The 27731-nt window shown below is 47.5% G+C and overlaps 1 protein-coding gene across 3 annotated transcripts in view; it reads right to left on the reverse strand.

Moving 5' to 3' along the window:
* The window catches only part of ASTN1 (astrotactin 1), a 301517-nt gene that overhangs the window by 139370 nt on the left and 134416 nt on the right, over positions 1–27731 (reverse strand). For 2 of the 3 annotated variants that reach the window (XM_042925143.1, XM_042925144.1), the window contains exons 3-8: positions 17633–18026; positions 16005–16151; positions 14890–14997; positions 10437–10586; positions 9242–9409; positions 1101–1185 (exon numbers count right to left, since the gene is read on the reverse strand). In XM_042925143.1, the coding sequence (XP_042781077.1) occupies positions 1101–1185; positions 9242–9409; positions 10437–10586; positions 14890–14997; positions 16005–16151; positions 17633–18026 (1052 nt within the window). Of the gene's footprint in view, positions 1–1100; positions 1186–9217; positions 9410–10436; positions 10587–14889; positions 14998–16004; positions 16152–17632; positions 18027–27731 lie in introns of all 3 variants that reach the window. The other variant, XM_042925145.1, reaches the window with a different exon arrangement.

A 27731-nucleotide genomic window follows, 5' to 3' on the forward strand; every position in this document is an offset into this window, starting at 1 on the left:
CCATTTGTCTCCATATTTATTGCTTTGAGAGACCAGAACTACATTCAATATTCTAGGCTTGGTCTCTTCAGAATCACACAGAGGGGGCTGATCATCAACCCTGGGAATATGAGTCCTCCATGGCAATGTGCGAAATGATGGTGGTTCCTTTTTCCACCTTGTCAGGCTGCAAACACATTTCTAATCAGCAGAAAAGCAATCACTCTCAGATGGCTTTTGCCTTGATCTCTTTCTAGTTTTCCCTGTTCCATCGACTGCTATTATTAGTTAGTGTTTATCGACCCCTTTCTCTATCCACTCTGCTCCATGGGGGAGCCAACGCAGAAAGCAAGCTCTCAGCACCCAAGACAAAGTAGAAAGTTGCTTCTAAAAAGCAAGAGAAGATGCACAGTGGTGACAGTTGCACAACAATGCGAATGTCCTGAATGCCGCTGAATGGTACACTTAAAAATGATGAAAATGGTAAGTTTTATGAGGTGTGTATTTCATCACAATAATTTTTTTAATGTAAAAAAAAATAAAAGAAAAATCCAAGACAAGATAACTTCTATCCCAGTCATGTGTGCTTGGGGGAAAGCAAAGGTCTCTGAAAGAAATGGTTACTGGGGATCCGGGCAAAATACCCTTACTTGGTACCGAGCATTCCCACAATTCCCCCTTGCTGACAGTGGTGGGGGAAACGAGTGTGTCCTCACGTCAGTCTCACAAAGCCCCTTGAGCTCTGGGAGAGCTCCACGGGAGTCTGTGTGGCTTCGTGTGTCTCCAACAAAATCAACAGCTAAGTTCTGCCTGTGGAATCCTGGTGGCTGGCGGTAGAATGCAAAGGAGGAGAGGGACAGCTTGATTTTCAGATCCCAGCTGGAGGCTGTGGGGCTGCGAGTCAGAGGCATCATCTCTGAACTCGTAAATGGAGAAAAAGATGACACGGACGTCACTGGAATGGTATAAATATGGAAACGCATGGTGACATTTTTACCCATTCGCTATTCAGAATATAACCACCCTTAGCTCCGTTCCTCTACACGCAATTGTTCCGCGTCCTGTCTGCATGAAGAAGGGTGACATCTGGGAACCGGCTCATCTGCCATCCCCTCACTTACCCCTGGTTTGTGCCCCATTCATTCCGAATGCAAAGATGCTTGTGTACTGGATCCTTCATGTAACCTTCGTAGCAAAGGCATTCCCCTTAGAAGCAGGGTAGGAAGAAGGAAAAGAAACATGAAGGAATTGATTAACATGTCTGTTTGAGAAAATGAACGTGAAATGATCAGATTAAACTCAGACTCTAATAATGGTGTGGAAGAAACCATAAATCCCATTATGTCACACATCCCCATCTCTACTGCCCACGGAATGAACACACCCCCAATCTCCCCATTTTCCACTACGTGCTAATTTTCTCTAGTGGAGGAATCTAACATTTGCAAAGAGCCTACTATATGTGCTCGGTAAACACAAAGAACAAGAACTCTGAGCAAAAGAACTTTTTCAACCGTGTTTTCTCAGTGCCAAGTCTACTGCAAGGTGCATATTAGGTGATCAATAAGTATTTAAAGAGCACATAAGCGATGTATTTCATCAAATATTTCTAAGAAACTTGAAAAGTAGGTATTATTAGCTCTGCTATGCTGATAGGGGAAACTGAAGCTCAGAAAAATTGAGGGATCTGGAGACAGCTTATAAATGGCAGAGTTCATATTTGAGCTTATGACGGTCCATCTCTGGACCTTTATTCACACCATGCCAGGCCATTAGCCCATAGAACAATGACATACTTAGAAGAGGTCACTTATACTTCTTATGGTTTTCTAGGAACTCTGGGTTTTCATTTTTAAATGAAAATGGCTAATTATTTTGGAGCTTTTAAACAGAAGAACCATCCACAATTCTATATTTGTTTAGAACATTACTATGCTTCCTTACCATTAGTTACTCCGTTAATATACCAAGCGGTCCACAACCCCTTTGGAACTGTATGCAACACTGTGTGTGTGTGTGTGTGTGTGTGTGTGTGTGTGTGCGCGCGCGCGCACATCTCCTCACGGCACAGGATTCCACAACATTCTTCTGATTTACAAGCAAAATCAAGACCCCCAAGGATTAAGAATCATTGCTCCACTTAGTACTGATCATGGAAACATTTGCTGCTGTGCCCTTATATTAGTAATCCTTAAGCAATGCTGTGTATCCCTAAACTGCTGAGACCGGAGCCAGTGCAGCACTCGTGTGAACTCTGTCACTGGCTGGTTAGTTCATAGGTAGTAGAAGGACAGGGTATGACTTCCCACCATTTGTAAATAGTAAAAGTGGCATGCCTTGAAAAGACAAGGGACATAAGGTTTCTTCATCTTTCTAGGAAGAGACTCTAAAAAGGGATATACATAGCTTGGAGTATGATTTTCTGCTTTCCAAGATAAAAAACAATAAAAATGAAGCGAGGGGTCCCCACCGTCCTAGAGCGAAGGGACTGGGTAGGTTCTAAAGGAAGGAGTTTTTTGTTGTTGTTGTTCGGATCTAAGGTTAATCTTTCTTTTCCAGATGGGCCTATAAGCTACTGACCATCAGGGCCCCACTACCAGGTAACACCCATTCTCTTCCCCCACACCTGTTTAGCTCAAGGTGCTGAGGAGTGGAGTGACAATTAGTTCACTTCTTAGTTTAGGGGGTGTCCACACAGAGTATGAGGTTAGTACTTTGTCTCCTGTATGGGAAACTCAGGCTTCCACGTGGGCTAGATTCACAATAGGCTCACAGTTACTGGCTTCAGTGGTGCTGAGCTGTGTCCAAGAATGGTCAGGGAGCTAGGAGTGGAACATAGGAAAACAAAGCTAGAAATCAGGGAAATGATAATAAAGCTTTCAGATGAATGACGTTTCTCCAGGAGAGAGGAAGATAAAGAAGGCAAGTACCAGAGGATCATAAAAGAAGAAAATTACTAAGGGGTCAACCTTCCTATCTTACCAATTCCAAAGAAAGCATGGACTTTAGACTATAAGCCACACAAGGGCAGGAACAAAGTTAGGTTTTTTGTTGTTGCTGTTGTTTTGTTTTGTTTATTTGCATAAGCAGGGATTTTATAAACAGTGCAAAATGGAAAACTGATTATATCATTTCAAATTTTGCCCTGAATTTACAGACAACACGACCACCACCAACTCTCAAGATGCAGAGATAAAAGGCAACTAGTGGGTCTAGTTCACAGACAGGCTTCTCCCTTCAGGAGATCATTTCCCAGCTGTCCCTATGGACATCAGGCATGGGTAGGACGTTGAAAAACAGGAAGTAACCTCATGAGGCTGCTGAGCCCATCACTCCGACTCTTAGAAGGGTCTTGGCTAGAGGCCATGCCCTAGACTTAAGGATTGACCAAAAAGGGAGTCCTTCCACGTTCGAGATCTAGTTACTGCAAAACATGTAAAAATAAATGCAGTAACAACTGAGAGTTCAAGCAAAGCCTGATTTTCCTAATGATGGCAATACCTACCATTTGTAGAGTACATTCACCTTTCTCAAATTGCCTTCACAGTCATTGTCTCCTTGTGAGGTTCCATCACTCATTACCACGTGGGGACCCGCTGCCGACAACAGATAGAGCTTCCCTCCATCTAATGTCATATGCGGCCCAAAGCCGGATCAACAGAGACATTTTCAAACATACCAGGCTAGAGTCTGAGGATATCCAAAATCTGCCTCTCAAACGATCCTCATTTCCGGAACCCACCAAACTCCCCCCTTCTGTATTCCTCCTCAAAACCAGTTGGTCCATCTACACGGAAAAGGAGTTCAGACTTGATGAGGGAAGTTGCTATGGCAACCAAATGCTAAATCTTGACTTTAAGAGGGGTTTCATGCGAGCACAAGCTCCGACTGTTAGCTGTGAATTTTAAAGACCCCACAAGGGTGTTGGATGCCCTCCTAAGCTCGAAGTGTTACAGTCTCTGCATCTGCTGTGACAGATGGCGGGGAACACATGACGTGCCGGCTCTGTGGTGGTGTTCACAGGAATCCAATGGAGAGACGTGTCACGGCCACGGAGAGGTGCCCAACCAGGATGGATTGTGCCCTGCAGAAGGCACGCACAGGCCACCACACTGCCAGAGAGTAGAAACCCACCAAGAGGTGATCCAGGCAAGGCCTGGAAATGGCTACACTTGATTTGTGTTTGCTACCCTTGAGGTCAAATGCCTTGAGGTAACTTGCATGGTGCCCCTGCCTTCCCTCATTCCCCATTCTGTAGGTGAAGGGGTGAGGTGCAAATCTCATCAAAGGATCAACCTTGACTTAAGGGCTCCTCCGACATGACTGGGCTGGACTTGATGTGGCCAAAAGCCCTGACTTACCTATCCTCCAGGTGGCTGTTGGCTTTTATTAAATGCAACTGGCTGGTGTGCTCCATCTAAAAAGGGCAATCTCTGTAAGACATCTGGACTACGGTAACATCTAACCTCCTGGTCTCCTCCCCTGTGGAGACATCAGGCAAGAGGCGGGCCCAGAGTCAAACGGTCCCATGTGACCCTGGGAGGGCAGACAGGGAAGTACGCCAGTTGCACATCCTGAAGGAAGGGGTTTTAATGGAGTTTGGAATGAATGGGTGATCCAGGTGGCAAGAACAAAATTGAAAGCCATGCTACTCTGCCAAACTGAGTTCAAGAGAGAGAAGCAGTGGTTCAGATCAAGGAAAGGGGAGGAGGGCTCCACTGAGTCTGGGAAACTGGACCAATGGCCCTCGCCAGGTTTTACACATTTCTCTATGGTTAGCACTGGCCTCTAGAAAGATCTGGGGTAGAAAGAATTTTGGTGAATGGCAATCTTGGATAGCCAGTAAAATCTGATTTAGCTTGGATGCCCGTGCTGCTTGTAGACACATAAAAGCTACATATCTTGCAAAGGGCAGTCAGCGTCTGTGGCCAGGATTGACGGGGGCTGTGAAATCAAGCAAGTGTGTGTGATGCCTCCACAGCTGCCCAACTGGCAGAACAAAGTCCGGGGATGGAGTAGTGAGAGAAGTTGCTAAATCCAGCTAGTCTGTGTTTCCATCAGAAAACAAGCAATCGGGCAAACATACAACTGTAAACAAAAACCCTTAGAAAGTACAGCAAAAGTCAACCTCTGGCTGGATCCAACCAGAGCACTAAGCCATTCAACCTCAGTGGTTTGCCGTTAGCCCACCCAGACCTGAGACACACCTACGGTTCCAAACCTGGGCAGATCTGGGGGAGAATGTCAGCGTGCACTTGGCCGAGGGCTTCCAGGCACTGGGCTAAGAGCTCCAGGTACGCTACATCTCTCCCAAAGAGTGTGTTGCTACAACGTAGGAGGGAGGCTGACATGGAAAACAGATCAGCAGGCTTCCTCCAGCTCATTCTTCTGGAGACCCCTGATGCATGTTTAGAAGATCCATGTAGCCACCTCTATGAACTGGGCTGGGAGCTACAAAGGGTAACGTTAACGATGCTCGTTCTTTCTCTGCCCTTTCCCACCTTCTGTTTCTACAGGTGCCATAAAAATGACCACAAACTTCACGGCTTAAACAACACTGTTTTATTATCTTACAGTTCTGTAGATCAGAAGCCTGACATAAGTCTCAGGGGGCTACAAACAAGGTGTCTGCAGGCCCACATTCTTTTTTGGAGCCTGGAGAGGAGAAATCTGTTTCCTTGCCTTTTCCACCTTCTGGAGGTTGACCACATTCCTTGCCTCGTGCCCCTTTCCTCCAGCTACAAAGCCAGCAGTGGCTGGTGGGGTCCTTCTCGTGTCGTATCATCCTGGCCTCCTCTTCTGTCTCCCTCTTCCACTTTTTAAGGACCCTAGTGATTTTACTAGGCCCACCTGGTTGACCCAGAATATTCTCATTCTAAAGCCTGTTGTTTAGCCACCCGGATTCATCTTTGCCACGTAACGTAACTCACTCACAGGTTCTGGGGAAGAGGGGGACAATATCCTTGGGGGATATTCTGCCTACCACAGCTGCTATTCTGGACCACTGTGCAGGTGATGCGTAAACGCATGCTTAACTTTGGAACGTTCTGGAAGGTTGCCTAAGGAGAGCTCCAGGCCCCAGAGGATGCTCCTTTGCAGTGACTGAGCGTGCGGGTTTGTGTGTTCGTGCGTGTGCGTGTGTGAACAAGTACACACGTGCACTTGCACTGTTCCACATCTCCATATGGGCAGACCTCTCGGCATGGCTGGGAAAGCACACGTCCCAACACGGTGACATTTCCAAGTGAGTTAGCTGGAGGATTGCAAAAATAACGTCGGCTTGACTTGCAGCCAATTCCCACACTCAGCTCTTTGGAGAAAGGCTCTAGGACGGAGTGTGGGAGGCGATAAAGTTTCTTACTGATGAGCGTGTGGGATGACCACATCATCCCACGTGCGGGAAGAAGCAGGGCAGGAAGGGGGAGGGTTTCCAATTCCAGCATTAATGAAAACAAAAGTCTCCGCAGCAGCACTTCTCAGCTGCTACCCCAAATGAAGACGATGCACCTTAGCTCTGCTGTGGGGTTTGGGTTCCTCTCTGCAGTCTCCCGCATGGCTTTCCAGTTGGATATTCATTAATTGTCACAGATACGGGGAAGCCACAGGCAGAGGAGGGCTTCCCAAAGTCATTTTCAGCAAGGATTAGCAATGAGACGTCTAGGAAGACTGAAGAGGGAGGTGATAGGAACTTCGCTGTGGACAAGCAGGCACCCGGTTCCTGGCTTGGGGAGCATGCTCAGTATAATGATGGTTGTTTGCATAGTTTTCAGTGACAGATATGCTGGATCTGACATGTCTGGGGAAATCAAGCAACCCTTGATAATCCCACCTCTGCTCTGACTTCATGATGGATAGAACACAGACTTATGGCTTAGGAAGCCGTGGGGGCTTTGAGTGAGTTATGCACCTTCTCGGGGAATTCACACATCGATCTAAAGTAAGAAGGTCGTTTCTCTCTAAGACCCCTCCATGCATAAAACACCAATCCCTTCTCCCCACATGTAATTAAAAGTGCTTTCTGCTCTTTAAAACCTCAGTAGAGAAGAACAGACATCATGTTTTCACTCATATGTGGATCTTGAGAAACTTAACAGAAGACCATGGGGGAAGGGAGGGGAAAAAATAGATACAAACAGAGGGAGGGAGGCAAACCGTAAGAGACTCTTAAATACAGAGAACAAACTGAGAGTGCATGGGAAGGTGGGGGAGAAGGGAAAATGGGTGATGGGTGTTGAGGAGGGCACTTGGGATGAGCACTGGGTGTTGCATGTGAGCCAATTTGACAATAAATTATATTCATGAAAAAATAAATAAATAACACCTCAGTGGCGCCTTCCAAGGCCCTCTGGGGATCATGGTTCTCTCAGAAGTGAATTTAACAGCTCAGCTTGTCCCAGGATCTCCCAATCCAAGTCAGTGGTGGGGACCAGAGACCTGCTGCACAGAGAGGCCCCGTCTTGGACATGAGCCGCTTTTCCGTTCTCCCGAGCACACTGGCTTTCGGGCAGGGTGCACAGCCCATCTGTTTGATTTGGTGTTTGCCTGACAGCGTGGGAGGAGCAGTAAGTAGGCACAGTCTTAGACATCAGATGTTTAAAATGCTGTACTTTCTCTTCCACACGCGGGCCTGGAAGACCTGTGATGGGCCCAGGTGAAAACTCTTAGACCTAAGAAGGTGAACTTTAGCCATTGTCGCCACCTGTTACTCTCCCAAAGACATCTAGCAATGGTTGTGACAGAAGTAAGGCTATATCTCCTGGACTCAACCTCTACTAATATCCCTCCACCCCAGCACCTGAAGAAGATACACCCGTGGGGGGGTGTGTGTACGTGAGCACGTGTATGTATGTATTTATGTGTGCCTGTGTATGTATATGCATGTGTGTACGTTTGTATATGTGTGTGCCTGTGTATGTATGTGTGTACTTGTATGTGCATGTGCATGTATATATGTAACTATGCGCGCACACGTGTGTGTAAGTGTACGTGTGTGCACATGCATGCATGCATATGTGCGTGTGTGTGCGTGTATGTGTGCACATGTACGTGTACACGTGTGTGTATGCACGTGCATGCATATGTACGTGTGTGTGAATGTGTGATGCGTATGTATATGTGTATGTGTGTGCACATACACAGGCATATGTGTGTGGTATGTAGTGGAGGTGAGGGGCTGTACGTGAGGTACGGAGAGTGGGAGCAGTTGGCCCCTAACTCCCCACATTTCCCTTGGGGGTCTTAACTATCATTATACCCCTTCCTTTGTTCTAAGGCATCATACTATTTCTCTGGGAAGGATCTATCTGTAGAACCGAATCTACTGGAACCAGGTCTTTATAATGACTACTGGAGATGAACCCTTTCTGCAAGAAAAGCGCACAGCAACCTGGAAGGAGAGGCCCACACTCCTCAGTTTCCTGGAGCTCACAAAGCTCTCAGAGCCGTGCATGAATATGGACCCTCTCAGGGAAGCCCCACCCCATCTGGTAACATGACAGCCTGGAAGATGTCTCTCTCCTTTGCCCCAGTAACCCTCTCCTAAGATTCATCTGAAGACTATAACTTCAGATGTGCCCTGCGTTTATGTGGAAAGATATTCATTTTGGTAGTATTTGTAAAAATTAAAAATTTAAAGCATCCTAAATGTCAAATAATAGGGAACTATTTAAGTGAGCTATGATATAGACGTACAATGGAATACCAAATAGCCATTAAAATTATGTTATTGACGATTATTTAATGGTTCTGGAAAATTTTCATGATAAAATGTTAAAGTGAAAAAAATCAGGGAAATGCTATTGGACTTCGTGTGCTTATGAGTCTCTGAAAATCATGCACAGATAAAGATCAGAAGGGACATTACGATTTTAAAATGATTTCTCCAGAAGATAGAATTATAGGTAATTATCATTTTCTTCAATGAGCTTTCCTAACTTTTCCAAATTTTCTGCGATAAACATGCATAAAGAGTCTGGCCCCAGTAGCTGACATCCAATGGATGGATGGCAAATGGGTGTGGAGGTCATCTTAAACGGGTCCATACAGAGTGGGGGTCCCAGAAAAGATACTTCCAAGGCTTCTGCCAGAAGATGACACATTTTAAGCCCACATGCTCGGGGGCCCAACACTACACCGGCAGCTTGCACAGTCTAGACTCCCAAAGGCAATGGAAAAATTGGGAGAGACGGTCTGGGTTTCTAGGGGAATGATTGCAAGAGGCATGAACTCTGACAGTTACCCGCTGCCCGGTGCTCCCGCCTACCAGTTTCGGGGTCGCACTGGTGTTCACAGGGGTCCAGGAGCCGCCGGGCACAGAGGTCCATGGCCCAGGGCCCACTGGAGTTCTGCTGAGAGAAGAGCACCACTTGGGCTGGGTTCAGCCAGTCACTGGCATCCAGCTGGCTCCCCTCCAGCAAGATGAAGCGGCTCCCTGCAGGAGAGAGAGAGGAGGTGTGCCTGTGTGTGCATACAATGCGCACACGTGTACACACACACACACGTCACTGAAGGCAGAGTAAGGGACGCTCTGCAGAATACCCCAAGCCGAGATCACTACTCCTACCAGCCCCGGCCTGTCATGAGCCCCCGAGCAAGGGATCAGCAGATGGAGGCTCGGCCACCACCTGGACCTCCTGCCACACCGCCCCCTGGTGCCTTGCCCCGTCCCGTCTCTATCAGGGTGGACCGAGGGAATCCTGGGACACAGCAGCTCTGTGATGGCCATGGCATGGCTCCATCAGACCCAGCCACAGGCACTGGCGCTCGCCCAAGGAACAGGGACCCGCTGCCTTGTCTCCTCCACATGCCACGAAATAGCAGGCCCTCTCACACCAGGGACAGTCCCCACCTGTCTTCAGCCTTAGAGCAGCAGAGAGAACAGACATTATACAAGTCAATTCGGTGCTCTGGGCTTAACAAATTCAGGGCCTCTCAGAACCTGTTTCAATCCCTCATTATATTGGGGTCCCCCTGGATGAAAGTAAATTATCGCTTCAGTGTTCTAGGCTTTAGCAAGTTACTGCAATTAGGAGTTTCTCACCCGGGCATACCCAGACCAAAGCATGGCTGATTTGTAATCACCTCCTCTCCTCCGCTTAGCCTCTCCCTTCCCAAAAGCCAGGAATCTCAGTGTCGATCTACCTGTATCCAGCATGCTCTGTATTTCTCTACAAAGACAGGGGCTTATTTTAAAACAAAGAGAAATGAGAAACTGGAGTGGGTACAGAGAAGAGGAGGTAATCTGTTCAGTTTTATGGTTGTTGTTGTTTTTTTTTTAACCTGCTTTCTGTCCTCATCTGTGGACAATCCAAATTTGTCCTAAGCCTCACTTATCTGGGTTTATTTTTCCCTCGCTTACAGTAACAAGTAACAGTGACCCCCCAGCTTCCCTATCTTCCCTGTCCAACTCGAAAACTTCCCCTTTGGGGAGGAAGCCACATCCTCGGAAGTGAGCTCACCATCGGCGATCAGGTGCTCGGGGACGTGCAGGGTGATTTTGACAACGAGGGGGCAGCTGACGTGGGACGAGCACACGAGACCGATTACACAGCTGGTGATGCTGATCAGCGTCAAGGTGGTCTTATTCACAGGACTTCGGGGGGAGCCCACTGGAAGCAAGATACAAGCAAGACACGTGGCGGTAAGAATCTTGGCAGCGGGAGGACAATTTGGCCTGTTGCTGCCCAGCCCAGCAAACGGGGGAGGCAGTGGGCAAACCTAGCCCAGGCGGGAAATGTTTCAGCTCACAACCCCAGTGAGCTTCATCCTCAAGGAACACCATGTCGTCAGCTGGAGTCACAGGGCCTAGCCTACTGGTGGCCCTCAGGGTGAACAATGGCCAGTCATGTGCACGTTCTCTGCACTCATCCTGGGGCAGGTTCACAAAGAAATCATAGATAGAAAGGAGGGCATTCTCCCCTTCCACTCCCTCCGCTGAGCTCCAACCTCTTGGGTGACTCTTCCTCTCTAGGGCCTGGAAAGAGGAAAGTCTCTCTGTATGAGCAGAGGATGTTGCCATGCCAGAAGGGTCTCCCCAGTCCTGCAGTCACTGGGGTAAGGTTATAAATGGCAGCCTAGTGAGAACATAATAATGCTGAGAAGAAGACACCTTCCCAGGCAGGTGTGGACAGGAACGGGAAGGAAGGTTTTCTTGGTGTGTTTTTGTTGGTTTCGTTTTGGGTTTTGTGGAGACGATAAACAGTAGTTAACAAGAGGGACCTTTCACCTGGAAGCAGAACAGATGTGGAAAGAAAGCAAGTTGCCAACAAATATGTGTCCTTTGTAATTTTCTCATCATCTGATCCGCGTTGGCATTCATTAGTGCTAGAAATAAAATGCATCTATTATGTCAGACAGTGTGCTAAGTGCGTTGCATACTTTGTTTTGTTTTTATTATTTGCTTCCTTAGGATGAATCTGTGAGTCTGTATAGCAACTACCCACTTCACAGGTAAGGAGAATAAGTCTCAAAGAGATTAACCTCACAGCAATAGTTAAAACTCATGAAGCGTAATTATGTCAGGCGCCAGTGCCCAGGCTTTATGTGGCTCGTATCATTTAAAGTGACCACAATGTGAGGAGGCAGCCCCCACAGAGGGACAATCAGAGAGGCGACGGGGCACGTCCAGGGTCGAGCAGCTACTAAGGAACAGGTCCTCGCCCCCAGACGAGGCACTGCTCAGTCTCTGGGGGCCAGGGGAGTCTTTGGAACTGCTGTTCTCAGGACCACAGGGAAGGTTTGGGTCCACGGCTGCACCCACCCTTTACCGCAGCACGTTCCCTGAGCGGGCGAGCCGGCAGTAGCTGGGATGACAGACTCCAGGGTGGCAGGCAGACTCTGGGTCCTCGGTCCCTTGCTACCTGCAGACATTCTATTCATGTTAGCGGCCTTTCAACGAGGGGTCTGTTTTCCCACACCTACAAATCTCCCTGGGCCACTCAGGCCCAGACCGGACCTGAGCACATCTACCTCCAGCATATCCCCCAGGCGCTCGAATGCGAGACCGGACTCTCCCTCTTCCTCCGATTTCCATCACCTGAAGAACGGCACCCTCGGCTACTTGGGTTTCTCAAGTGGGAAAACTCCATCCTCTGTTCCAGAAGCCACACCCTCCACCACCTCCAGTGCCATTTAAATCTTTTCTCCACTGGTGTCCAAAGTTCCTCTTGCCTACATTCTCTCCATCCCTACCCACGCCCAGCATCGCACACCCGGACTGCGGCAACAGCCATCTGCCCAGTCTCCCTGCCTCAACCTCCCCCACCCTCGCCTACCCTCCACCCCGGCCCAGAGGCACACTTCACGAAGCAGAGCAGACCAGGGCCGTGCTCTTTAAAAGCCTTCTGTGATGCCACCTGCAGTGCTAGGTTCAAGTCCTCCAGTCGAGGCGTGTGATCTTCCAGCCTTAGTTCCTAGCAAACCGCAAGCCTGCACGATAAGCTTCATTCTAGTAAACTCTTTACCACTCTCTGACTAGACCATTATCGTTTATGTCTCTGTGACTTTGCACATATCATCTCCTCCTCCGCAGAATGCCACTTTGTCACCTTGTCAGCCTGGCATACACCTACTCTTCAAGTCTCAGCTCAAACAACATCTCCTTGTAAACACTTCCCTGAAACCTTTAAGAGCAGATTCTCACTCATTCTGGGCTGTTCCTTTAGCCCTGGGTGCACCCTGCTGTTATAGCTTTTATCACACAGCGTTGTCACTGTTTACTCATGGGACTGCAATAATTTGCTACTCCTCTTCCCGTCTCTCTGGTCCTTCTGCATCGTCAACCCATCATCCAGCGTCTCTACCTGGCTTCAAAATTTCCAGTCGTTCTCTGTGACCTACAGAACCAAGTGCAAACTCATGGCACACATATAATCCTTTGGTAGCTGGCCTGTTATCCTGCCCCATCCCTACTGTCCCGTGTGCCCATATACTGACACCCGGATTATAGCTGCCATATTGAACTACTCTTCCTTGCTTTAAAATACCAGGTTCTTTTGTGCCTTCAAGGCTTCACATACGCTATTTTCCTTACTAGAACGCCCTTACCCCAGAGCCTCCTTTTTCAAGACATTCTATACATTGCATATAACCCAGGTCTCCTTATTTTCTCCTTCTTTGCCTCCTATTGCTGCCAGGTAGAATGACCTGTTCTGTCTTCTGAGAACTCACTTTACCTTATTTATAATACTAAATTAAGCCTTATCACTGTGCCATGTTTTCACGTTTCTACCTCCTATCACAAAGCCTGACCTATGGCAGGTGCATTATAAAATTTCTTGCTGGCCTGATTGATGTATTCTGTTCAATTCAACAAACACTTACAAGCATCTATTATAGGCAAAATCCTTCACAAGGCACTTTGGAAAAATAAATTAGACATGCCCATCCCTAAGAAGCTTACAGTCTAGTTAATAGCAATAAACAGTTGATGTACTTGGAGAGCTCGGTATTTTAAAGGAACAGTTTTATGCTGCAAAGAAACTCATTCGAATTCATTACTACGGATTTTCCTAAAACGGGATTTTCTTAAAGAAGAACACACCCTGCTCTGGGTTGGATGGGCCTAGGTTGACTATCTGCTGTGTATAAATATGTAAAGAGGATCAAGGGATCCACATTCTCACCCTCAGGGATACTGGGGCATCAGACGTTAGGCCCAGAGCCCCACTCATCTCTTGTGAAAAATGGTGGGAAGGATTTTTGTCCCGATATTAGCAAAGCTTACAGAAACTGGAAATGAGGAATAAAAAGGGCTGCTTCCAATCCCTGGGGAGAAGGCCCTCAGCATGGAGGAAACTCAAGTGGAGGTAGGAGAGAGCCAAATGAGAATGTCTTTTGGGGGGCATTGGTCGATCATTGGTTGGGGGAAATGCTATGGAGCGTAACAGGAGGGACGCCACTCAAATATCCTCCACTGTATCCCAAGGGGCCCCTGTCCAAGATTCTTTAAGATGGGGTGCTGTACAAGCCCGAGGCCACACCGTGGAGAGGTCTAGGAGCCACAACAATGGGACTGCATAGCGCTCTGGCGGTCACCAAAAAGGGCACATTTTAATATAATTTAATCCCGATGGTAGCCCTGTGCATGATGCATTGTTAAACACGCTTAACATGTGGGGAAACGGGAGGCTCAGAGAAGTTGTTGTCCTTATCCAACATCCCACAACAAGTCAATGGTGAAGCCTGTGGAACCCAGACCTCCCTCGGTGACAACAGTGGTACCAGCAAGGGCATATAGGCGGTGGCGATATCTACAACGTATCTACAACAGCCATACTTGAACATCAGGTGGCCTGGAACAGATACCGGCTGTGCGGAATAACAACTCTGTCAGTGGTGAGGGGAGTGAAGGAAATAACCGGGGCCCTGTCGGGAGAGAGGAGGCGACTTGAGAGGCTTGGGGTCCTGCGGTTCTTCCAGATAGAGGATAAAAGGTCAAATCCCACAACACACGTATGTCAGGCCACAGATCATTCCTCAAGCACGCCATCCCACAGCCGCCGCCTCGCCCAGTCCCCAGGCTGGTGTGGCTGGGTAAGCACGAGCACAGGCACTGTCCGCTTTTTCACATATAATGCACTTTATCAACTTTATTTCCTGTGTCTAAACACCAAAAGAGGACTCCTGAGGCTTCCAGAAGGAATTGAGAGTCTTCTGACCAAGAAATAGCCTTTCAAACAACTTCAAAACTTGTTTGAGAGTGCCATTATCTGGGAGAGATGATTCTCCGAAATTTTCCACTCTAGGCTCTTCTTTCTTCCTTAGGAGGAAACACCGGTCGGGATCCAAGAACGCTTCCTGCAGAAACTGGCCTTGGTCCACACGGGCCCCAACCCGACCCAGAACCTCTGCAGCAACCTGCCTCCTCTCCCCAGAGCCCCGTCACCCGCTGTGCCCCTCCATCCTTCCCACCTCTGCTGCGCCTCCGGCTCCTGGAGGGGTCGGTGTAGAAAGTCAGCTGGGGGTCGTTTTCTGTCTCTGTGCCAGAGTCTCCTTCGGGGTTCAGGAAGGCAGAACCAGCTGTAATGAAAAGCAGCACAGCAAAGTCGACATCTTCAGTTTTTCCTTCATGACACCCAATCACTGGGCAAGCTCGAGAGAAAAATCGATAGAAACAAGAGCGGGTTGACTGACAATCTGGGAGGGGTAGCCACGGACACTGGAGCATCCTGATATACCGATTTATTGGAGAAGTGGACCTTTTCGCGACGGCACTCACTGGCACCTTCTCCCCGCCCTGCCCGTGCTCCCCGCAAGGAGGGACAGAGAGCCGCACTGCCAGAGAGGACCTTCATGGATGGAGGCTGGGAAAGGAAGGAAGGGAAACTGCCCTCCTCAAAAGCAAAGACATTCTGTTTTTGCTTTTTTTTCTAGGGTTAATATACATTCCACGTGAAAAAGAGGAAGTAATAAAATACATAGACCTATGTAAAGGGAACAAACCAGTGTCCTCTAAACCCTGGCAATCAGAGAAAATCTGTTAACATTCGACGTGTATGCTCTCTTTTTCTGATACAGAAACAGATAAAGGTTTCTTAATGTCCCCTTAAAAATGGCATTTTGCTGTACCTTCAATTTTATAGCCTCGGGTTTTTTTTTCCATTTAATAAGTGGGCGGGCAACTTTCCATATTAACAAATATGGATCTATATTATCATCTTAAATGGCTGCATGGTAAGCCGCTGGACAGCAGACAGATGTGCAGGTAGTTAACGGATTCCCTATTGATGGACACTTAAGCTATTTCCAATTTTTCGCTCTTTTAAACAATGTGGTGATGAACAGCCTTTTACACACATCTTTGCGCACTTGTCCAATTATTTCCTGAGGATAAATTCTTGTTTATGAAATCGCTTGGTCAAAGGGTTGATATATTTTTTGGGTAAGTAACACTTAACAAGCCTCCAGAAAGACTGGGCCAAAAACACCCCCCCCCCAGCCATGCTTGAGAGTGGGGGGTCCAGGATATTAATGGTTCTGCCTCTACGCATAATCCACCTCCAAGCCCTAACATCAGACACTGGTACCTCTTGCCTTGTTGTTGATCCGCTTTCTCTGGCTACTGGAGGTGTGCGAGAGCAGGGTGGCCTGCTGGTGATTGGAATCCACAGGGCTGGTGGCGATGATGTTATCTTTGTACTTATTCATCAGCGACAGCTTGGCATTGTCGCTTCCTGCGTAAGGGAGAGTCAAGGCAAAATCTTTCAGCGAAAAGGCCAAAAGGAAGCGAGAGCCACGAAATCTGCATGAACCAAGTAAACGGAGTTTCACAGAATTGAAATAAGGAACCTTTAAAGTGAGAGATTGTCAGAGACTGAAACACTCCTCTCTGATTTCTGGAGGCCAACAAAACTGAGAGAGGGGAGAAAAAGAATGATTACAACTGAAAATCCAAGTCAACTGACTCTGCTATCGATTACGGTCACCACCTGTGGCCCTCTGGCTAGATACAGGCTGCGGATTCCTTTCTTTTGGTCGACACAGAGTTTTAAAAGAAGCCGAATTTGAGGGCAATCAGGCAGAACACACCCCTCGCCCCTCCACCCCAGTCTACACCCTTCCCTATTGTCTGCCACCTAACTACTGCACACGTTTGGGCTCCCTGCCGCTTCCTGAACGCACTGGGGTTTGTAACCCATGAGTCACACATGACTACCTGGTGGGCTCAGCATCATGCCAGGTGCTATGGGGTACGTGAGACATTGACGACATGTCTCCTATCCTCAAGGAGTCCCCTGACTTTAAATCTTATTCAGAAGTGGCTATTCATACAGGAGGATCTCTTCTAGATACCAAGCAGAATGGAAACTTTTATGATGTGATTTCCCTCTCTTCAAGCCCCACTGAAAGTCCATGCATCTTAAGCAATTTTCAGGACCAAAAACGTCTTCTTTAAAGATAACTGAGCCAAGTTTTGAGGGATCACGGTCTTGGGGTTTTATCTATGAGGCGTGGCTTACTTATGGAAGTTTTAGAGACGGGAGAGCTACCGTAAAGGAAAGGTACAATCGTTTCCTCTCTGCACCTTGTTGACCCCGATTTGGTTCAGCCTGATCAGGTCCAAGTCCTTTCCACCCAGCGTCTCGTAGAAACCCGAGGCACCTAAGGTCGGACAGCTTGACTGCATCTTATCTGAAGACCCTTGTAAAGACCACAGAGCCATGGGCAAGACAACACATCTCACCACCCGCACCCCAGGCAAAGTCTTGAGAGTCACAGAAAATTACAGAGACCCCTGTCCCTTCCACCTCCGTGGCAAAATAAATTGCCGAAGCAAATGTGCCACATACAAAACTGTCACACACACACATTGATCTTTCTTCGCTAGCTTCTTCCTCCCCTGGGGGCTGCTCTATCAGATATGAAAAGGGCTCTATCTAGACCCACTCTTCTGTTGGATGTAAAGGCAGCTGTGCTCCCAATGCCAAGCGGAAGTGGAGGGGGATTCAGTTTATATTTGTTCTTCTGATTCCCCACATTAGAAAACAGCTCCCATCGTCTCACAGAAAAGCTGGCTCTTCTTGCCCCCCCCCACCCCGCCCTGGGGAAAGGGGCACACGTCTGCCATTATGGACGACAACCAGCCACTAAGATTGGAAAACTGCTGTTCCCGGTTCACTCGCGAGCTCCCCGGGACGAGGACCCACTGGCCCACCTGGTGTGAGGTCCATCCCCGCCTTCTCGTTGCAGCCCTGCAGGGAGTCCAGGGTGCGGGTGACCTGGCTGGCAAAGTCCTCCCCTCCGTTCATGCACTCCCTCTGCAGGTGGTGGCGCAAGTCCGTGATGTCGTACTCATAACCGTCCAGGATGGGTGTCTCCCGGATGCTCAGGGTGCCGCTGGAGTTGTGGCCCTGCACGCGGGCGTTGCGCAGGCTCTCCCGCCCGTGCCCGCCGATCAGCACGGAGGGAATGTAGTGAATCTCGTTGGCTGCCTCAGCGCTGGCACTCTTCTGGGGCTGGGGCACCCGGCGGCGTTTACACCAGCGTCGACGCGTGTACAGGATCATCACCAGGCACAAGATGGACAGCAGGAGAGCGATCATGCCACCCTGGGAAGAGACAGCAGACAGACGTGGGAAGATGGGCGAGCTCGTCCCGCGGAGAGGCACCGGCCCTCCCCCTACCACCGTCCATCACTCACTCACTCATTCACTCCTTCATTCATTCAGATGCAGGAGGCACTTAGAGTTGAGCCTCGCTCAGCGGCACAGGGACAGTCTGCCATGATGGGTGCTTAAGGAAAATGGAGAAAAATGGGATTGCGATGACCGGTGCTTCATTTAAGTGATCCACAGTTGCTTCTGGCTTAGCAAACAATTTGAAAGAGAAGTCTTTCGATGTGTGTGTGTGTGTGTGTGTGTGTGTGTGTGTGCGCGTGTGTGCGCGTGTGCATGTGTGTATCACTTCAGCTGTAGAAACAGGGGAGGGGGTTGGTTTGTTAAGGCAAATCTGTTACACATAAAGCTGGTTTCCAGCCAACTTAGCAGCAACTTAGCAGGATGCTTAAGCAGCAACTTAGCAGCAGGATGGCATCTCATTTCTTCCTGTCTCTCACCTTAAAATCAGCCATGTATAGGTCCTAACTCTGGCGACATCAATGACCAGCAAGTCCCTTCAGATTCCTTGTCTGGAAGGGGGTGCTGAGGACTGAGTTAGGGAACTGTGCGCAGTGCCTAACAGACTGTGTCACATGGAATCTGGGCTATCCTCAGCCTAACCTGAAATGTTTCCATTGGAGTAGGGGAAGGCCATCGACCAATCCAAAGCTATGTTTATGTCCCTTAGGCACGCACAAGCAAGCGTGCGGAGGACCCTCACCATTTGCACGTGACTTTTTGGATCCCTACGGCTTTAGGGGACAGCTTGCTCCCACACATGCGGCCTTGAGTGATCTCTCATTCTTTTACAATTCGAGGGAGGGACCGAGACCCGTGTCCTAGGGCTAGGCTCGCAAAGGCATTTCCTTCGCAACCTTCTTATGCTCCCAGGCCATCCTCTGAGGCCTCTCCTTAAACACCAGGACTCCACTTGGTTGTCTAGCAGTGGCCAACACGCCATGCTCGGCGACAAAGAACACCTGACCTCGACATCCACGGGGGCTCGGCGGGCATAAACCTTCCCATGCACGATCTGTATTCAGTCCCTTGATTTTGGTCAATATCTCTCCAAACCTATTTCACTAGGTGGGGGGCGTGCCAGATGGCTCTGCCCTCGACTCGGGCTTCGGTCACTGCCACCCCGTCACGTAGGCTAGAGATGAAAACCCCCTATTGATTCCCAGTGCCCCACCCACCCCAGGCTGGGTCAAGATCATTCCTTCAAACGCACCAACAGGAGCCTTTTCCAGTCTCGTGATAACTGTATCTTGAATTTACAAAGTTCCTCTCCCCATACATCTTCCCATTTACCCTCCCTCCCTGACCATCACCTGGAGCAAAGGAGCACACGTCCCCGTGCGTACACACACCGTGTGCTCAGGCACAGAGAAGCTGACACAGGAAGCAACAGAGTCAGCTGCCAGGTGACAGACAAGTCACATCAGGCGGCTTGTTGGGGACAGACACTGGCCGCCAGGTTCTTCAGACTTTTCTTTTCTCTGTTGGAACCCTTTCTCCTGGTGAAATCTCTCAGGCAAGTACACAGAAAGCGTAAATATGAAGCTGCCTGGGCTGCTGCGTGGGTGGGGGTCCCGACACAAGTATTCTGGGTCCTGGCTGACTGCCACCTCCCTGCAGCCCGCCAGCCCTGCAGACGCATCCAGGGGGCGGCACGCCCAGGGGGCCGCAAACAAACCAGAGCCCGCCCCCCGTTTGCCGGAGTCCCACCCGCTAGTGTTTTCAGCAGGCCCTTTATCTGGGAGTCAGACCTGCCATCGTTTCCTTCACCCCAAATTGAAACCGCAACAATGGGCAATTAAGCCACACAGAAAGAATAACTTCCCGAGTGAGAGGAGTTGTCAGACATTGAATTAGGCTAGTGAAAACGAGAGGTAATTTTATTCCCTAAAGAGCCGTGAGAGCAATATAAACATCAGTCTCCCAGGAAGGGCTGAAACACCATCTTTCCCGCTCACATTGAGGTATTCGGGGGGCCCCTCCGTGCTTCCCCTCAGTTTCTCCCGGTTTTGATCGGAGGCAGGCCGAAGGTTCATCCCCCATATTATGCAGTAATCAAGCAAGAACAGTTGTCCATTCTGGGGCTGTTCCCGTGTATCAGACGTTGGTTCTAAATGCTCTGACTTCTAACTGCAGCTGGAGGCAGGGTCAACTATTTCTCCATTTTACATCTGAAAAGCCTAAGGCACAGAGGTTAAGTAACTTGTCCAAGGGCACACAGCAAAGAAACAGTTCTGGAATGGGAACCAAAGTCCTCCCCTCCCATGGCAGAGCCTCTGTTCTTAACCACCAGGCTCCAGTGATGCTCAGGCTTCCGGGGTTGCTCACTGGAAACACACACACCCTAGCTTCTGTCTCACAAATCGGAAGCGGGTGGGGTGGGGGAGTGTGGATAATCCAACTTAGATCTACCCTCCCTTCTCGAACAAAAAACAGAAACTATTCAAAGTGCACATGTAGCTGACAGCGGGTCCAAAGAGGCATCGTCATAAACAAAGGACATTTCACGGGGTGCCCACTAAGCGTCCAAACCCAAGATTAATTAATTAATTAACCCAACCCTCACGTTTCAAGAGTTCTGTGCGAAAATAAGACAGCACGCCTCACACATCACCACAAGCCTGGAGGACATCATTAGGTCTCAATTTAGTTAAATTTCCACGAAGAATTTGTTTTCTCTTTCAACTGTGAGACCCACTGAAAACCTCTAGGTTCAGCCCCTCCTTTTCTGATGAAGAAACTAATGCCCAGAGAAACTATAAAACTAGACAGCTCCAAAGTGGTTCTAGACCTGATCCTTTTTCATGGCACCGCTCTGTTAGGTTCATCTAAAATTCCCCAGGGGCACCCGGGTGGCTCAGTTGGTTGAGCTTCTGACTCCTGACTGTGGCTCAGGTTATGATCCCAGGGTCATGAGATCGAGCCCCATGTCGGGGCTGTGCATGGAGCCTGCTTCCAATTCTCTCTTTCTCTCTCTCTCTCTCTCTCCCTCTGCCCCTCTCCCCCGCTCACGTGTCTCTAAAATAAAAATAAATAAATAAATAACATTCCTTTTACCATGTGTGGCTCTAGACGCTCCATTTGGAATATTTTATATTTACTTATTTATTTAATTAAATATAATGCATATACTTTTTTTATTTTTTAAGTATTTTTTATTTATTTTTATTTTTTAAATACAATTTACTGTCAAGTTGGCTGACATACAATGTATACAGTGTGCTCTTGGTTTTGGGGGTAGATTCCCGTGATTCATTGCTTACATACAACACCCAGTGCTCAAGTGCCCTCCTCAAGGCCCATCACCCATTTTCCCCTCTCCCCCCCACCCCATCAACCTTCTCCCCATCAACCTTCAGTTTGTTCTCTGTATCTAAGAGTCTCTTATGGTTTGCCTTCCTCCCTCTCTGTTTGTAACTTTTTTTCCCTTCCTTTCCCCCATGGTCTTCTGGTAAGTTTCTCAAGTTCCACATATGAGGTAAGCATGCATGATATCTGCCTTTCTCTGACTTACTTCGTTTAGCATAATACCCTCCAGTTCCATGCACGTTGCTGCACATGGCAGGATTTCATTCTTTCTCACTGCCAAGTAGTATTTATTTATTTTAAATAATAACTTATAGGGAGCTAGAACACAAGTTTCTGATTGGCTAAGCCAGTGTATTTAGCATATCTAACCTTGCTTTATTGAAATGTTTCCCCTGCTTAGAGTCAGTGACCCTAACAACCTTGGGTTTTTCTTAATCGGTTATTAGTAATGGGCGCCAGCCACTAGGTGAGGCTCGGCATAGACATGAAAAGGGACTGTCGACGTAGGTATTCAAGTTGTGGTAAGGTTTCTCTGCTTCTACAACCCAAATTGGTGGCAGATGTCACGACCCTTAGCAAGGACTTACTAATCGTGGATTCATACATAAATAATCACAAAAATAATGTTACATGCTATGAATATATAATAAAAGCATTTTGTCATAATAATAATTTGTAAAATCACTATACACAAATTCCTCTGAACTGCTTATCTGCTCTATCCAGTAAGAAGGTCCTGGGTAGGGAAAAATGTAGAGACCCTCCACTATACTAGGAGAAGCCATGGATATAGCCACCTTGATAACTTTCCTTCTACAGTGATGACATGGAAATCCAGTGCTCACATTCGATCGTTTTTGCATTCCTGTGATAAACCATAGTTTTTGCTTTTAGCATTATTTTCAACCAAATTCCACAGAGAATTTTAAGCATTTTCAATTTAAGTCAGAGCTGCTCTTAAATTTTTCTTTCAAGGGATCTAACAGAACAAAGAGGTGGCAGATGAAATGGAAAGAGTGCCTGAACCAGGAGCTACAGCGAGGAGCTTCCTGGTAACCAAGTCAAAAAGGGAAAGGCAAGCTGCACACATCCTGTCTGATGATAAAATTCAGTGGGAGGAACAAACTTCCTCCATGCATTTGATCCCAGACAAGACGTCATAATGGTGACGTCATCACACGAGGCTTTACAGAAAGCATGCAGGAATTCACACATGAGCTCCTGGCTTTGCATTTCTGTATCACCTTAGCTGTGCTCAGAGGGTATTCTTCATTTATGTGTGTTAGCTTCAATTTTTATGGTATGCAAAACGAAGCAAAACAAGGCAAACGCATTAAGGTACATCTGGACCCAATGATAGGTAACAAGTTGCAAACTCTGAACATTCGAGAAAAAATAACAATTACTGCAAGATATGAAATTGTTTTGCTCTTTATTCATCTTTTCATGAATTTTCTGATTATTCTATCGATTTTTCTCAAAACTATTAACATTTTATAACTAGAAGCACGTCTGGGGTAGATGAGAACTCCACATCCGTTAACAAGTTGCATGCAAAAAAAGTGGCATTTAAAAATATGTTTTCTTTAGAAATCAATAAATCATTTCTACTGGCTTTAATAGAGATCAAAAAAATGAAACCAGCTTTTACTTTATTATGACACTGACATTTTTCAGCACTTACCTGAGAGAATAGTATGATGTTGGTCAGATCGCTTACAGATTTTGAAACCTTTGTGTAACAACGTTGTACATAACACTGATGATGATCGCCCAGGGACAGAACGTTCTAGGCAGATCTCCGTTTATGCTCATCCCAATCATGCAGGCTAACCCCAGACTGTCTCATTATCTGACCTGTGTGTTCATCCTGGGTCTACGTCGCACCTCCCACCCTGAGCTCACTCCTACTTGCCCTTCCGAGTCATTTCGGTGACACAGCCTCAGCCGATTCTTCCCTAGTCTCACTAAACTGCCCACGGAAGCCTCCACATAACTCTGACCACAGGCATCTTTCCTTTGGTTTTCCTGTCCAGCTCATCTACTAGAGTACAGACTTCATGAGCAGGAGCCACTAAGTTCTGGGGCCAAGCACAGTGCATGGCACAAAGGTGTACAATAACTAAAGAAGGAAGGAAGGGAGGGAGGGAGGAGAGGTCAACTGTGCATGTATTTCAATATAGACATGTTCTATGTGCTTGCAAGCAAAGCTTTATACAATTGCTATGTAACTCATCCATTCATTTCATTACTCAATCATTCAACAAGTTTTTACTTACTTCAGCAAGGCATTTGTCTACTGGTCACAGGGATGGAGATGCTGCAGTGAAAAATACAGGTATAGTTCCTGAGCTCGTGGGCTTCACATTCAAGTTAGAGGAAACAGTCCCTATAATTTGGCTTTTAAAGGTAAACTCAGGCACAAAAGGAAGATGAGAACAACTCACCAGGGCTTGGAAATGTCACTGCTCCTCATAACAGAAGAAACTGGGGTAGGTAAAGATATCTCGGACTGGAGGTAGTACCCTAGGGAACACGTCGGGGCCAGTGGAGTCCTTCCCTTATCTGGTATCAACGTCATATGATCAGTAAATCCCAGAATAAAGAATCTCCATCTATCAAATGTCACTAAAGTTTAGGAGTCACTTGGGTTTTGTGAACCCTTGGCAGAGAAATGGAAAAGCTGAGATTATGTGTCCAGCTACCATCTGTCAAGGGACTGCAGCCAATCAATCAACTCACATTTCAAAGCTCCGTTTCACCCTAGGAGTAACCAGAAGAGTGAGTCTGAGACATAATTAATTGTCCCTCAAGGCAACTGGACACACGGAATTCAAATTATATTCCTAAAGGAATTAAATGGTGTTAGAAAATCAGAATGAAATAGACAAGTTTGGTGGTCCATGTCTCTTATTTTCTCCCACTAACAATGCCCAAGGGTTGTTGGGGCAAAGGGCCTCTCTCATATATGACAGTGATCACTTACATCTATCTCTGGCTTTCAAAGGAGACAGACCAACAGGAGAAAACTGTGCAAGTCTGCATGGCATCGCCGGCCATACTCAAATCTAGATCCAAATGTTCCAGGGGCAGTAAACAGATGAGGTACAGAGATGACTTTTCAAGGTCTTGTCTGACCCTGTGCTTCTGAGCAAAACTGGACCTCATTTACTAAGAACATGGAGGTCACCAGGAAAACTGCAGGGCCAACCAGCAGAAGGGCTCTGGGCAAGCTGTATTAACTCCTTTGGCCCTCCCCAGGCTTTCATCTAGCAAATGAAGCGACTGACAGAAATGAATGGACACTTCCAACTTGAAAACTTCCTGATTGTTAACACTGATCCCTGTCAAACTGGAAATAGCTCTAAACTGGTGGAGAAAATGTCTTTGAGCTCTTCCTGCGCAGGAAAGCCAGTAACTACAGACCACAGCAATAATGGAACTGATCCTTCAGAGGTGGGCTATCAACCCTACATAGCCCAATGGAACCCGTGATAGGAAGCCCCAAAGGCACAATAAGGCCTTTGAAAATTAGATGATGTCATCAAAATTGTGGTAAAATGTTGTTGACCTCGAGGATCCCTTTACTGCCAGAAGGAGTCACCTAAACTAGAAGAGAAAGCCTCTTGGTTTGTTCTTCTTGAAGATTCTCTTTCCTGTGGTGGCTGGCAAACAGAAATCCATTATCCCCTGCCCATCTCTTTCCCAAATGGAAGACGAGAGAAACATGTTAAGCATATTAAGTAGTGAGTTCAATTTATAAATTATTAGGAACATTACCTCCCCTTGGGGGTTTTCCGAAGTCTTTAATCGTGTGGAAATGCTTTCCAGTTGCCACGGGCCACCACGTTAATTAAGAGGCCTCAATATGTCCTCTGGGGCTTCTGACGTGAATTGCACATCCCACGTGGGGGACAGAGCTGCCCTGCCTGGTTAGCCTCTCACTGGGGCAGGATACTATGTTAGCTGGCTGCCATCAAATGCTTTAGGACCCCTTCCCCATGCTTCCAGGCGCAAGAACCCAAAGCTAAGGGAAGAAATAGAAGGCCTTCCAAGACCTTCCCTCATTAAAACGCCATTTGGGGAGGTAGAGACGGGGACCAAACAGACAGCCTTCCATAAGCAAGAGACAATCCCTAAGACTAAGAGTCTTCCAGATTGGGCAGGTTGACATCTGAAGACTCTTCCAATCTGAAGACACTGTGAATAAAGTTCTTCTCCGGAGGAGACTCAGCTTGCTAGCCTTTTATTTTTTATTTGTTGGCTTTTCCCAGGTCCAAAGATTTAATTCGGTTAGATTTGCTCACTATTCTTCTTCTTTAATCCAGGAAGTTGGTCATCCATTTCTTTATGAGCCTTCAGGAGGTTCATTAATGAGAGCCTGAAGCCCTCTAGGGAAAGTGGCTGGAGGCTAGCGTGCTGGAGTCAGCCCGGGCTATTTCAAGTTGTCCTCTTTCAGGTTCTTTTTATAGAGCTTCTTTTTTGGTTCTTGGGATTTTTTCTTGCCTCAGAACCTTAACTTTGCTGTCCCAAAGCAAACGAAGGAGTGCATTTGTTCATAAGGAGCTCAGAGCTCTCGGATCTTCAGTGGCACCAGGCGCCTGTTGTTTGCCTTAATGAGAATGCCAAAGCCAGGTGCAGCCGGGTGAGGCAGCGGGGGGGGGGGGGGGGGGGGGGGGGGGGGCAGAAGCAGCTTGCTGTATGCAGGGTGTTCCCGGTCCAAGGCTAGCCTAACGGGTCCCCTAACTCCAAAGACCTGCCTAGATCTCAGCAGAGTGGGAGAGCATGGAGGAATCAGGACACTGGGCAAAGCTGAGGTCCTCCCGTCCCTCTAGATATAGACGGGGCAATATTCTAAGAGGTGCCTTGTCAGACACTGTGGATGGGACCCCCCAATCAGTGTTGTGTTAAGAGGCTGGCCCCACATGTAATGTGGGGTATGTGCGTGTGTGCACGTGCACAAATGCATGTACTGTGCACGAGAGGCAGGCTGGGAGATAAAAGGGTCCAGAGAGAAGCAAAAGCACTCCAGGTCGCTGTCTCAGCAACCCGTGGGCAGAACTGCGTGAGACAGGCTCCCTCCATGGGCTATGTGCACCAGCCCTTCAAAACTTCACAAGCCAAGCATGAAGCCAATAAATAAATATCTCCAGCTGGATAATGCTCAATGCTTATTCTTGGCCACGTTCCTTTCCTCCTTTCCTCTTTGTTTTTATGCAGTAGGTGATCTTGATGAAATAAAATAATAACAATAATCTGCTCCATTAGGACCAAACATTAAGGGAATTATTGAACAAGTAACAGAAGAGGCAGCTGGCACAGGATATGCTAATGACCATTAGACTTTAACCCTCCTTCTCTCTAAACATAATGGAGTTGTTAAACCCCTCTTCCTCTCATCTCCCAAAAGTCAGGCAGCCCAGCCCAAGGGGAGGTGAGAGGTCTCAAAGACCTAATAGCTCTGTGGGCAGCAGCTGGGGGCGAGCAAATGAACAACATTAATGACTAGTCACTGAGAGCAGACCGTATGCAAGGTACCTGTCAAGACTCCAATGACTTCAGCTGAAAAAAAAAAGTGGGGTATAGCAGGGTGGAGAGATTCGAGATGGCAAGATTTCCCTGAATTTGGTACATATCACTTTCTGAACCAGTGAAGACTTAAAAGCTCTGTTTCCTCTCCAGAAAACAAACAAACAAACAAAAAACAAAAAACAAGCTGAGACGGATCATTAAAAGCTGTGCTCTTCAGAGATACCTGCTAGTCACGGGCTAGGTAGAAGACCCAACACATAGGGTGTGGGTCTTGATCATATTCCTGTCCCACGCAGGAAGGTACTACTTGGTCATAATAATTGCCGTGAGGTCTGGTGTGCTAGGGTCTAGTCAGATACTCAGGAGCTCTGTCCAGGAGATTCCTCTCAGTGGAATCTCCAATGGTGCAGTGTCCGTGCTAGGAGAGGTGACAAACCTACCAAGCTGAGGGTTAGTTTTGTGAAGATCTCAAAGGCTACAAATCACTATGAAAGCATTCTCGGCATCTACAGCAATCCCATTACACATGCTTAATCCATGCCCCCCTACTAAATTCCTGTCTTATTTTGTAATTCTATGGACACACTGCCTTATTCCTTCAGTATCGAAGCAATGAAGAAGGAATAATAACTACCATGTGTAAAGTATTTACCATGTGCCAAACACAGCACACGGTGAATTACATTCATTATTTTATTTAATCCTACCAATAAATATAAGTAGCAGAAATTACTGTTTCCATTCTTAGATGAGAAAACAGATTAGAGGGGTTAAGTCACTTGCTCAGGTTCGTGTGGT

The sequence above is a fragment of the Panthera leo genome, chromosome F3, assembly GCF_018350215.1.
Source record: "Panthera leo isolate Ple1 chromosome F3, P.leo_Ple1_pat1.1, whole genome shotgun sequence".
Taxonomy (NCBI): domain Eukaryota; kingdom Metazoa; phylum Chordata; class Mammalia; order Carnivora; family Felidae; genus Panthera; species Panthera leo.